We start from the raw sequence: 14333 nt of genomic DNA, 5'->3' as shown, positions 1-14333 counted from the left end.
AGCAAGCAATCTACACAATTCCTTACAAGAAAAAAAAAAAAAGAAAAAAAGGTAAGCGCATTAGCTGGGGATTATTCAGTGATGCATTCATGTACTACTAAAAAAATGGCATATCTGTGTGTCAGAGATAAAGTTGTCTCTAATGGACGCACCATTATCTCAGGAAACATAAGTCCTGGGTCAATAACTGTTTCGTTTTTACAAGCTTGTTGCCACATGGCTAAATTAAGTGGTTGGTTGTTCTAAAAGATATACATTGTCAAGTTGCTGATGGTTAGACTTCCAAAGCTCTCTACTTTTATTCACTCTCACGGTAAAATATTATGATATACTGGGGGAAATGTCACTGTGTAGCGTCATCTTGCTTATCATCGATACTCTAGGATTCTCTCAATTCAAGTGTTTCGCTGACAAAGTATTAATATTTTATTTGTAATTCACGCCATTATTGTGGAGAATCCAGTCCGTGTGAATATAGTTGTCCAGATTATGAAAGATAATTGAATTTAAGCAAAAGACGGAGATGTAACCATGAGAGGCATAATCAACCATACACTTTAAATCAAAAATATATAAACACTGTCATTGTTATCATTATCAAATGTTATCATATGCTCATAAATTTGGATGACCGTTTTCTCGGTCATGTACAATCATTGCATCCTCCGAATCTATGCATTGCTCATGTTAACATGTTAATTATTTAGGTTAATATGGGTTTCCTTTGTGTTGCATCTTTAAAAAAAAAAATACAATACAAATCTGTGCAGTTTAGAGCTAAATGTAATCAGCTTTACACATATATCAGCCTAGTTTGAAAAGACTGCTGTGTAACAAAATGATATGTGTAACAGCTTAAATGGCCTAAAACTTTACATAAGCAGTCACCAGGAATAACCCCCCCCCCCGCACACAAAAAACCCACCTCCTATATGAGGTTTGTTTTTCCAATCACCTTGATCTAATCGTAAGAGCTGGGATAAGAAAAGAAATAGTTATATTGCGGTAATACACATACGGTCTTAAAAACATCACCTAGTGAAGCATTAAAATGAACTAAAAGTTCGCCACTTTATATAAAATTTAGAGAAGCTCCTGTACTTGCTTTACAAAAGCTTAACTTGCTAATTTATATATAATAAAATATTTAGAGGAGATAAAGCTTACGTTCCTAGTAAGTAGTTACTGATTAGTTATTGATTTTACCAGGAACAAACAGATGCAGTCGTGCAATTAAATTAGAGCTCTTATCCAGGCATGTCCAAAGGGGCGAGCGATGCACAGAGGTCCCGGATGCTTTCAGATTACGTATGGCTATCATTGTAAGAATGTGATCATTTAAGTTAAATCAACGAAAACCTTTTGCATACAGATTATATCAGCAAAGGTGTAAGGAGTATGTAAATTCACATTGGGGACTAGTCAAAGAATGTGTTCAAGGTTTAACAGGTTATAGACCTACAAAAGTAAAATGCATCGGGGCAACATTGATCCACTTACCTGTGTTGGAGGATTTGACATCCCGATCTGCTGAATGCTTTAAGAAGGAAAAATACTGCTTCTCTAGATGCTCTTGGACCACTGTTTGTCTTGTTAGTAGCCATGTGACTTGGTAGCCTGGCAAGGTTCTCCAAACGTGACTAGTGTTTCTTCAGGTCTTTAAGAGCACGCTATTTAGTAATACACAGCTCACTCCTCTGGTAGCATGTCAAACGAGGTATCCCACCCATTGCTAAGGTTATTTTGCACAAATATATTCCTGAAACCCTCAGCTTTGCGTAGTCAAAGTTGGTAACATTTACTGCACCATAGTGGGGAAAAGCTTTTGCGATCACAGTGGTGGAGGAAGAGACCTCTGAAGTCAAAAACTTACATCTTTTTGTAGCTTGGTCAAATAAAAGGTCTCAACTTCAACTAAAGACGACATGGTTTCTTGGGACGATACGGCCATACCAAGTTACCTTATTTAGCAACCTTAAACCAGACTGATGGATTATACCAAGACACTAGACGTTATATTCAAGCCTACACCTAACACACAGTATCACTCAAAGGATGTTAATTGTAACGGCAGATCCCAAAACATACATAATGGCAGCAGGCATATTCAGAAATAACAACTTGATGTCCAGTTTGTAGCCTAACATTTCATTGTGTCCCTTTGATTAGGATTTGTGTTTCTAAAGTCTGCAAAGAAAAGCTTGGAACTTTTTTTGCAACATTTCATTAAAATGTCAATTTGCTGAATAAATATGTCATGTTTTCTATTAGCCTCTTGTTTCCTGCACTGTATTTTATTAAACATCTTTGCTAAATGTTCTTGTGTTTTCTTGTTTCTAAAACCAAGGCTATAAAAGTGAAGGTGTGAATGCCTAACTGGTTTAAGAACCATAAGAATACAGCGTGTAACATAATTAAATTCAATTTCAACCTACTAGCAAATTAACTTGCCAAAAAATATATATAAAAAAAAAACTAATGGCCACGTAAAGGGGCCGCATAGCTAAACGACAATAAAAATAAAGCCATTCTGAGACATGGTAGGTTTTATTTTTTTCATGAACTGCATCCCCACACATACACACAGGAAAACCTCTTACTAAATCTTTACAAACAGCATACATAAAAAAAAGAAAAATACTGCAGATATTGAAGTGACCTATATGAAGATTAAAACAAACAATAAGAACTCAAACACATACATACTCTATTGCAAATTAAATATTGCACATTCTGCAGTTAGGTCACAAACAGTCTTAAGGACATCGGCCTGAAACGTCCCTTTTTTTTTGGGGGGGGGGAATCAATTAAAAACACAAAGTAAAACAAAAATCCTGCCAACCTTCAGTTGGTAGATAACTTAAAAGGCTACCATAGTATTGTCAAGGCATAAGGACGCAGAATTATTAAAATGAAGATTATTTTAGTGCAATCATAGCAAAAATATCACTATGTATTTATTGATGAAATTGGAAGCCATTGTCGTTTTCCGTTTGGTTGAATTCCCATCCTTGGTCATAGAGGTTCACGCGGATGTAACATCATCTTTCAATGTTGATAGGAGGAAGTTGCATAGGAGTCCTCGTCATGTCTAAAAAATGAAAAATAGACGGGTAGAAATGATGAAGACGTTCTTCCAAGGCAATAAAACCGGGGCTGTTATAATCAAGTGAAATGAATAATATTGTTTGCCATTAAAAGCAACAACTACACAAATAAGGCTAAAATCAAGCATGGTGCTATATCCATCAAAATATACAGTAAGACGGGAGACCATAGCACATGCCCCAGTGCTGTAAAATGGGGATCAGCTATAGTCCCAATGTCCCTTTAATGTATTTTTTTTATTCTTTCTCATTAAAAGGAGATTAATCATATGGGGTTTTTTTTAGTTTTTTTTTCCAGAATCAAACAAAGCTGCCAATACATCTAACATTTGTAACAGTGTTCTAGACAGTGTAGGAAGTAATGTTAGAACAAAAAGTTTAAAATGTGATAAAACAGGTGTGAGACTGGATTTACATTCCTCTTGGACCCACAAGGGAACTGGCAACGAAGCCAACGCTATCTCACTGATTAACAAGCAGCTGCTTCTCCAGTGTACAGGGCTACCTCCACCTCCGCGGGGGACATTTGTATGCAGGTGCAAAGAGTCATTTATTGTGGCCTTGCAAAACGAATACTTACTTAGTTGATGGATTCAAAGTTCAAAGAACTTCAAGCATCTAATTCCTCGCAGTAGGAGGGAGAACCATCCGGGATTTTACACTTTAGGACTACCATGTTGCCATCATTCATTCTCGTGAACAGAAACGCCATTACTACCATAGCCTTCTAAATGAGCTGATGGTGTTACTTCAAATAACCTTTAAATAGTCCATCACAGATATTCTGTTGCGGTGATAAACTGGCTTCAACAATGATCCATATGAAAGCCATGACTTGCTAGAAGTCTCCTCCAGACTGTGACCCTGCTGATGAATTTGCCTGCCTACCCAGAGACACTGAAGCTGGTGTAAAAAAGATCAGGGGCAAATTGCCATTTCCAACGAATGGCTACTTCGTAATTTATTATTAGAGTTCTAAAAATTCACAAGTAATTAGTAGTTTATGGTTTGCTTTTACAGGAAAGTTATCGACAGGGTACTCTAGAAAATCAGTTACAGGATCAATTCAACTTAACGTATTCAGTAATAATTATACCAGCTGGGCAAGTGGAAAGTACCGAGTCAGCAAATATTTGCAAGAACCCAGAGAAAAGAAAAAAGAGGTACATGTTAAGGTTGCTAGGGTAATCCAAGCAAAAAAATTGTTCATCGTTTACTGGAATAGGATCACTGTCACCACTTCTGGCATAACAAATTCATTAATGAGACCCATTTCTAGCGCCTGCTTTTGTTTGAGTTCATCTTGTTGAAGCTGGGATGTGGTTTTCGTTGGGAAAACGATATGAATCATATTTCCTGTCTTTAGATTCTCTGCCTTCTCCTCACCCTTCCTTTCAACCGATGCCTGAATGGCGATCAGCAACTTAAACACAGGCCAGGGATAAATAATCAAAGATTGTGGCAGTCAATGCCCTGGTACGCATAAGGCAAGTTTTCATCTGTTAATGTTCAGTAAATCCTGCAAATCATTGGTAAGAATACAATATTCTGATCCCATGCGTAAGGTATATTGCAACTCCATTTATCAACCAAACCTGATGGCGCTCTGAGAAATTTAAAAGGGGCACCTGTCCCGAGACCAGGTCTACCTTAGGGGCCAATGGCAGCTGTTTCTTGGCCGCCACAGACCTCTCCTAATCCTTCTCCTCACTCCCCATACAGGTGGAGAAGGCCAGCATAGAAGTTAACTTCTGGTGTCCAGCCACTGACCACACACAGTCCACAGAGGAAATCTTAGTGGATAGGTCTGCTAGCTTTATATCTAAAGATATTATGAAAACAACGTATGAACTCTTTGTGAATATCTGTAAGCTCTCTCTACCACTTCTTCCAGCCTTCACGAGATGTAATATTTAAGGGTTTTACATCCTTTATGTTGAAAGATCCAAGGCACATCTGTAACCTGCCACATCCCTTCCATATAGATATATATGGCCGTCTATTTGGTAAATAAAATAGAATACTTTATCCAAGTTCATTTAATTATTGTAGCCACCTGCACTTAAAAAAAAAAACAAGAGCCGTCAAACCACTCGCTTATATATAAAATCCTGCATTCTAAAAAAAAAAAAAAAAAAAGATTGATTTTTAGAATGTATCGCAAACTGCATGGAAAAGAAATTGGGAGATTGGTGAAAGAAAAAGCAGAACCTTTTAATATTAGAACTCCTGAAGACTGGAAGAAACGGTAAAACGAGCAGATAGACGTGACATTTACACAGGGCTCATACAATATTTATTTTCCCCCAGAATCATGAACTTTCCATTTTTCAGAATCAGGTCTCACCTTGTACCATAAATCCTTTACAAATTGGTTTACTGTTCTAGAAATAGCATAGATTTTTTTTTTTTTAGATAAAAGATGCCAAGGAACAGCCAACTCCATGTACCTAATGGAAAAAAATGAACACAAGATTTTGTATCGCTCTCTATTACTTCCAAAGTCTATATGATGTGTTTTGAGAATGTTATTGTTTATTTGCATTCTTCCAAAAGAAAAAACAGCATACAGATGTTGTTGCCCAGTTGGAAGCAACCAACACATCTTCTGCACTGCAAATAACTGGGGTGGGGGGCCACATAGCTTTCATATGCATTAAAGTGGTAATATAAGCAGTTTTTATGTGATTTGCACACACCCTTTGGTACATGTGGAACTATCTGCCTAATAACTTACGCAATTTATTTTAGAGAATCTTGTAAACGTGGGTTCACCAAACAGCCATGTTATTATGATTCAAAGTCTTGCTTTTAATGCTCTCCTATCCCAGTTAAAATTCTAAACCTAGGCTTTCTCTCAACAAAATACACAGAACTCCTCCTCATGCTAAGCTCTGCTTTCTGCCTCAAACTTAACATGTCCCCCTCCCACCCGTTCTCCCCAAAAGCTACAGCCTCTTTTTAAAACCTCCAGGCAACCCCATGTTTCTCCCTCACTGCGTTTCCACAAATGACATCACTTCCTGATGTCATTGAAGGTGGGATGCATTAAAGGACCTCATCTGGAGTATTGTGTACAGTTCTGGAGACCTCATCTCCAGAAGGATATTGACAGGTTGCAGAGAGTCCAGGAGGAGAGCTACAAGAACGGTAGATGGCTTGCAGGATAGAAATGATGAGGAAAGACTAAGGGGAACGCAATATGTATAGCTTGGAGGAAAGACAAAAAAGGGGAAATGCAATAGAAATATTAAAACTGATGTCTTGCTAGTATACAAATGATCGGCTGATGCTTCAATGACTTCAATAGGAGGGCCAACAAGCGTGTATAAGACACTTACATAGTAAAGCTTTCGGCAGAGGGGGTCAGGAGAGGACTTCCTTGAGACAAAACTCTAACTCCAATTTGTATTAGGTAGCATGCACTGTAACATGAATTAAAGTAAAAATCCATTTTGAGGACTACTAGACCATTCCTTTAAATCTTAGATTGCTGTTAATTCAGAGGGGGGAAAAAAAGAGAGGAAAAAAAAAAAAAAGTATAAAAGCATTTGCTTTTATCCTAGCAAGAGATTATTGTGTGAAGATGGTTTTGAAAGGCACAAATCACCATAGCCAATTTACAGATGGGGACTAAGTGGCTATTTCACAATATGGGAAAACAGACATAAAGCCAGCAGATTTGACGTATAGCGGAAGAAATTACGGATCTAGGCAGAAAGCCATTGGAATGTTTTCTAACAAACACAATTTTTCGGATTTTATCCAGGTGCAGTGCCAATAAAACAAGAAACATTGCTGGCGCAACTGAAATATCCATTTTACACACAAAATATGTTGCCACGTTTTTGGACACTCTCTGCAAGGCTTCCAAAGCAGAACATGCAGTAGATCCCTATCTATAATCATACAGTGGCCAGACTAAGTACCGGAGGTGAAAATAATGGGTTAACATTGACCGAGTTCACTAGTCACAGCTGAAGCTCATGTATATGAAAAGCGAAAAGAAACATTTTGGTGACATGAGGGCTCATATGGCAAAGCTTATCGCAAGCTGTGCTGATGAACAGGATGCCAGGGTGCTTATGCAGCCGGAATTATTTTTGGGAAGCGGTCCACTAACATTTTAGTTAACATAACATCAATGTTGAAGATAAACCCTTGTCTTTGCCTGTCTGGGGAAGGTTTATACTGCTGGCTACCTAAACCACTGAATGAAATCAGAGCTTATCTTGATCAGGTAAAGTGTATGTAATGTAAGTGTAAACAATGAATCCTCCTACATTTCCACAGGGGTCAGCATTTCAAAATATTCGGTTGCATAAAACAGAAAAATTAACAGCAAACTCCTTTCTGCTATAAAATTAATACATTTAAAAAATCATGTTTAGAAATTGGAAGGGAAAGATAAGTTGCTAAATCATAACTGAACATAAAAGAATATGTGGGTTTTGTAGGTGAATGTACAAAACCCTCAGGGTCACAACATGTCCATGGGTCATGTTTGTACCATGTTGGGATAAGGAAGAGTTTTCCAAATTTGGCCTATTTATTAGTGTAAGGGGCTTTATTAAAATAACTTTATATCAAAGCCATTTTTATTATGAGGTCCATAGCAGCTGTGTCCAAAATACGTTGAAGGGACACAATCCAGTCCCCGCATTTAAGTCCATGTGCATGGATTCCTGAGCATTTTCATCTAAGGATGGTGACAACTAACAGAGGAAAGTAAAAATGTACATGAAGTACCTAAATACACAAAATGTACATGAAAAAAAATGTATAATTTCAGCATTCATGCAATAGATAAGTCACAAAACAGGTCAGTTGAGTTTTAGTTCCATTACATTTTCTAATGTGCTCTGTAGTGTAATTAAGCCAACACTTCATGGAAGTTACCTGAGAGTATCTTCTTCTTTTAGTTTCTTAGCTGCTTGAGTAGACATCTTTATTTGCAAGTCCAGTCTATGTAGGAAGTCTTTGGCAGACAGCTCTTCGTCAAGTCTAACAGTGGGACGTTTTGTGTCTGGAGAGGGTGGTGAAGATCCACTATCTGCCTGAGGTACCAAAGCTTCCTTTGTCTCAAGAGCACAGCTATCAAGCGATTCATTTTCTGGAGAGTCCAATGATCCAAGTCCATTAAACAAGCTTGACTTATCTGCCACGACCGGAATACTGAGGGATTTCCGCAGAAAGATACAATCGGTTGAAAATAATTTGTTGGCTCTTTTAATTTGTTCCATCTAGAAAGTAATGATACAGAGGAAAAACATGAATTGAGTCACCAGTAAGACATACTTGGCAATTGGAAGTATGAAAAATTACAAATTAAAGAAATCTTCCACCAGCACATGAACGTAAAGGAAAGTCTGCCAGTGTCTACTGCAAGCAAAGCTCCAATAACCGGTATACACGATACACACAAAAAAAACCCTAAAATTGTTTTTAACCTTTGGCTTTTAGCTATTCATAAATACCCAACATTAGCTGTGCAAAAATTTACATTACATAAACTACTGTTCAAACATTTGGAGTCACATATCCTTGTTTTGGAAACAAAAGCAAATTTTGTCTATTAAAATAACATGGAATGGATCAGAAATACAGTGTAGACATCGTTTATGTTGTAAACGACTATTGTAGCTGGAAACGGCTGATAAACTTGGATTAGCAAATACAACGTTGAGTTTAAAAGGCTAATTGATAACTGCAAAGTAATTTTAAAATTATGTTACAGCTAGAAATTTAATTTTCCATGCAAACAGCTAAGTGACCTCTAAAGATAGGATAGCCAAAAATAGTGGCCTGTTTGCAGCCCTTAAGGCCTGGAGTTGAATAATAATTACTTACAATATAGAGAAGGAAACACTCTCTTCTTGTTGGAGAAACTTATTGGGGTGGCCCTTTCCTATTGTAAAGTAAAGTAAGTAGAAACTCCAACTGTGCTTCAAACTCATCCAACTCGTTAGCGAATAAGCATTGGTCACAAACCAAAAAACAAAGACAGCTGTTAACACAACAAGTAAGCTAAATGTTTACAAAAGGATTTGTTTAGGAATGGTGGTTTTACATACTGTCCAACAGATGTATATCTTTCCTCGATATGTTTATTAACTCAGAAGCAGCCATTACCAGAACTAAAAAGCTATGGCAGTGAGAGTACAACTGTACTGTACAGCTGAAGTTTCCTTCAGAGAAGCAGAGACATGCGGCAGAAGGTGGCACAGCTAGTAAATATAACCAATTTACAATAATCGGCTATATCAAGGCTCGAAAAATCACAGGGTTTTGCAGGGTTGCCACGCTATGCTTTCCTGCGGGGGGGGGGGGGGTGAAGCCTGAGGGCCCCAGCGGGGTCAGGTAATGCATGGCACTCACCTCACTGCGCCCCCACAGGAAAGCATAGGATACCAGATTCACAATGGCACAGGATACTCAGGAGTGTCTCGCATCCACGAGGTGAGAGGGGAGTAGTGTATGTGAGTGTGTGTATACTAGTGTCAGTGTATATGTATAGTGCTAGAGCCAGTGTATACTGTAGTGTCAGAGTCAATGTGTTGATGTGTGTATGTGTATTGTGCTGCAGTTAGTGTGTGTGTGTAAAGGTATAGTGCTGGAGTCAGAGTGTGTATATGTATAGTGCCAGAGTCAGTATGGCTATCGTATTGTAGCGCCAGATTCAGTGTGTATGTGTCCCTAGTGATAGAATGTGTAATTTTATTTATGTATAGTTTTAGCCAGTGTGTGCGTATGTGTATTAGAGTGTGGTGCTAGCTTGTATTGTGTTGTTTATGTTACAGTATGGTATTAGCATGAGTGTGTATGGCAACATATAGTGTTAGTGTGTGTGTATTAATGTATGGTGTTAGTATGTGTGTACACAAGCGTGGAATGTTGGCATATGTTTTTCACTGTAAGTGTTAGTGTTAAGATGGCTCACAAACTCCTCGATCAAAAATAAAATTTGTCAACCCCTAAACCATATAAAGCAGTGCTAACCAAATGGGGAGAAATAATCACACAAATGTTGAACAGGAAGTTTGCTGGTAGCACGATATAAAGTGCATTTCCAATATATTTCTATTGTTTGTTTGAATGTAAGCACTATTGGATACGTTTACTTTCTAGAACCGACATATCCCCATTGAAAAGCACGTATTGCCCCTTTTGAGAAAACCAAGAAACAGGTATGTGTAAAAAAAATAAAACATTCCCCAAAAATAACTGCCTATTTATAAACCAGGCTTGTGTATTAAGATCTGTACAAATTTAAATTGTAATAAATATTGCCTAATTCGTGCATTTATACGAATATCTGAAAACTAGGAGCAATCCCCAACAAAACAAACGTGAAACCTTCTAATATATTTTTGTGGCCCCTCTTTCTCATATTATTTACTGGGAAATCAGCTTACTGGAATGACACATTTCTACGGGTATTTTTCCCACAGGCTGGCTTGGTGCTATACCCAGATTTAGACCTTTCAACACTGAGGCCGGTCTAGGGTTCTGAGTACATTGTCTATTAAATAAAAAGCAAATGATAAATCCTGGAGTGTACAATGTCACATCTCTAATGTTTAGGCTAAGGTCTACTCATGGTTACATCTATCTGCCTGGCAGCGAGGCCATGGATAATATCCTGGTATTTAACGTAGGACCCAAAATCCACAGATTCCTGGGTAAGGCCAGGGCTTGGTACTTAGGCTGCAAAGAGAAGCATGGCAGGTGTGGGTTTTTCTTGTTGACCATCCCGCCACCACATGCCAGGAGAAAAGAAGGCTTGGTAGCCTGAGAATCCATTCTCCTCCTCCTCTGTAGGGAAAGAAAAAGCTTTGAGGATTTCTTTCCCCCTATTCTGTTTGAAGGAACCCCGTATGTGTATGGAGCGATTATACAATTTCCACGATTTATAAAGCAGAGACTATAAAGTTATCTTTACATTATTAACGTTTATTCATATTTTGTTTGCATATACAGTACCGTGCCAAAATTTTAGGCAGGTGTAAAAAAAAAATAAAAAAATAATAATTTAAAGAAAAAAAATAAATGTTTATTTTTATATTTTAACAAAATGCAAAGTGAGTAAACAGAAGAAAAATATAAATCAAATCAATATTTGGTGCAACCGCCCAGGTGCTAATGATCATCAATGTTATACGTAGGCTGAAACACAATCATTAACTGTAACAGAAAGCTGTGTATGGGGAATAAAACTAGGTGAGAGACAGCCAAACTCACTAACAAGGTTTAATGTCAAAAGTCATACATAATGAGCACAGTAACAAGACAAGATACTGAATCAGCAAGTTCTCTCCCTGGTAGAAAGGCGAACAGGGGTTTCCAGATGTCCTGTGCAAGCTCTTTTGAAGAAGCAAAAAGAAACAGGCAATCTCGAGGACCGTAAACGCAGTAGTCGGCCAAAGAAAAGTGCAGCAGATGAAAGACACATCATGCATACTTCTCTAATCGGAAGATGTCCAGCAGTGCCATCAGCTCAGCATTGGCAGAAAACAATGGGACCATGAGACAACCATCTACTGTCCAGAGAAGTCTGGTCAAAGTTTTCTTCAAGGAAGACTTGAGGTCAAAAAGCTATACCTCTGACATGGAAACAAGACTAAGCAACTATTCACGAAGACACAAAAAAAAGGGGGGGGTTTGGGCCAAAAAAAATGGCAGCAGGTGTTCTGGACTGATGCTCTGAATCAAAATTTTAAATATTTGACAGAAGGCAGCTTGTTCACCTAAGGGCTGGAGAGCGGTACAGGAGTATTTGCAGGCAACAATGTAGCATGGTAGATGTTCCTTGCAAGATGTTTGGAACAAACTAACTGCCGAGTTCCTTCATGACCAGACTGTTTTGGCCACGCTCTTACCGCACAGACAGAGCCCGTTTTAACATTTCTGCTGTGTTTGTGTTCAGCTGTAATTTTCTTCTTTTTCATTTACTGGGACCACACAAATGACATTTTGTTTTGTTTCTTTGCAGGATAAGAGGGTCTTTCTTTAGATACCTTTGTTTTGATCATATATAATTTACTATAACAAAATTTAAATATGAAAAATTGAAAAGAAAAAACTTTTGATTGAAAAATAATTTTACTCATCTACAAAAGCCAATGAAAAAAACTGCTAAATACATTGCAATATTTCCCCTTAGTTTGGGAGTAGACCATGTTATTTTTTACAATGCAATAAGTTCAAGAAGCTCACTGCTATTTCAAAACCAGTTTTTTTAATTAGCGATAATGACATTCTAACATTCATATCTGTCATGATTTCCTGAATCACCCTCCACATGTACACACCGTATTTTTCAAAAGTACAACAACCTAGGGTAAGTTTGACGCATTCTATGACAGGGTCGGGCTTATCTTGTAGGGGTCCAGCAGAGTCAGAAGATTTAAGGCTCATGGAGTTTGCAAGGATGGCATTTGCCTCTTCACCCGTATACAACTACTGCATTTTTATATACAAAAAATATATTTATATTAAAAACAAAAAAAAAAAATCACTTTTGTTCCCTACCTATCCAACACTAATTCCTGCCTAACTACCCTCTAACAAATTCCTGCTCCTATAAGAATAAAAAAATGTATATTTTCTACTCCAAAATATTTTTTTTTAATTAACCCCTGCATTGCCAGTACCACAGTTCTGTACTGCACAGCAAATCGGGGAGTAACGTGTTAACACACGCTGGTGATACAGTAGCACACAGTCTTGGTCATAGTATCGGTCTCTCTCTCGCCTCGAGAGTGCGATAACAGTGCGTTAGAGAGAAGCAGTGCTAAAGCTCTCAAAACATTGACTGTCATGTGATCCCAGTGATTGGTCATCACAGTGATCACATGGGCGAAAACGCTAAGACTGCTTGGCACCGTGGCACCCGGCACGCGTGTAAGACTTTTACTTATGACGTATCATGCCGTCACCATGTCTCCAAGGCATAAAATCATCAATGGGTTAAAACACAGCGTGTAAGAGTGCTGTACCCAGAAGAATTGATGCTGTTATGAAGCCAAAGGGTGATCACCCCAAATATTGATTTCATTTAGATTCAGATGTTTTGTTATCGTGACCTTAACTGGTGAGATTAGAACATTACGAGTCACCAAGTCATGTTCTCTATGAAGGGTCTATTCACTAAACAGAGTTGACGGGAGAGATGTGTTTCAGCTTCTGCACTCACTATACATTATGAAACACAGCCCCATAAGCTTCTGCTGCAGAGCTTGGCCGGCCCTGTATAATGCATAGTGAAATCAGTGAGTTTCCACCATTGAGTTATGCATTATACTGGGCCCGCTGAGCCTCTCTTGCCGGAAACACACGCCAGAGTCGGCCCTTTATAATGAATAGAGAAGCAAGGGGTTAAAGCCATAGCTCTCTTGCAAATTGTTTAAGGAATAGACCCCACAATCACATAAAACGACCATTAAATCGGCCTTTATACGATTTCCATGTAACCGGCTTTATATTAGAGAATCCCACCGGGGGCTCCTATACAGTTACCCCGATGATGGTTCCACAAACACATATTATTTAGAGCAATATCATTATTATCATTATATGGAAGCGTGTTGTGCCCCCGGCCGTCCGCAGCACGGCTTCATCTGGGTCTCTCTGCTACCCATCACCAGGCACCGACTGTAACTCTACACGCCCTCCCGTGGGCCTCGCCTCCCCCCCGTAACCCTGTGTGGGCCTGAGAGAGGGGGACACTCGGGGGGGGGGAGGCCCAGAGCCCCCTAAGGCCTCCTCCTCGCATCTGCTTACCGTCACCCCGTACTTGAGCGCGATGCCCTGCAGAGTGTCACCGGGGCTGACATGATGCTCGATGAACTTGCCGGCCCACGGAACGGTCACGGTGGCCGTGCTACCGTACGAACGGGTCTTGATCCGAGCCAGACTCAGGGACAGCTCGGCCTCAGATTCGGAACCCGGGAACATGGTATAACCGAACCGGTTGCCCGCTTCTCTGTGCGGCTCCAGCACCGGAGAAAACTCTGCCATCTTCTGCAGGCTCCGGTTACGGGAACAACAGCGCAATCCGACCCATCATTCCTTCGCGCGTACTACACGGAGACACCGACAGGAGGCGCCGGCGTACACGCAGCGAGCAGCCGACCAGGAGGGAGCCGGATGTGCCCATCACTGGGTGATTTCCTGGGCTGTTACGTGACTTAGGGCTAGTGGCTGCAATAAAGGGCCATTAATTTA

General features: G+C 39.2%; 1 protein-coding gene across 1 annotated transcript; it reads right to left on the bottom strand.

Annotated features, from left to right (window-relative positions):
* Positions 1-3048: 3048 nt before the first annotated feature.
* Positions 3049-14126, bottom strand: LOC149297808 (lysM and putative peptidoglycan-binding domain-containing protein 2-like). The gene is made up of 3 exons (XM_089488339.1): positions 13890-14126; positions 8007-8350; positions 3049-3091 (listed from the first exon to the last, which is right to left on the bottom strand). Exons 1-3 carry the CDS (start codon positions 14124-14126, stop codon positions 3049-3051), a joined length of 624 nt encoding a protein of 207 aa, XP_089344465.1.
* Positions 14127-14333: the final 207 nt, after the last annotated feature.

The sequence above is a fragment of the Sceloporus occidentalis genome, unplaced genomic scaffold (genome assembly GCF_023333645.1).
Source record: "Sceloporus occidentalis isolate IW3139 unplaced genomic scaffold, rSceOcc1.0.p SCAF_37, whole genome shotgun sequence".
NCBI lineage: Eukaryota > Metazoa > Chordata > Lepidosauria > Squamata > Phrynosomatidae > Sceloporus > Sceloporus occidentalis.
The sequence above is the reverse complement of the archived record's forward strand: the minus strand, read 5'-3'. Positions and strand labels throughout refer to the sequence as shown.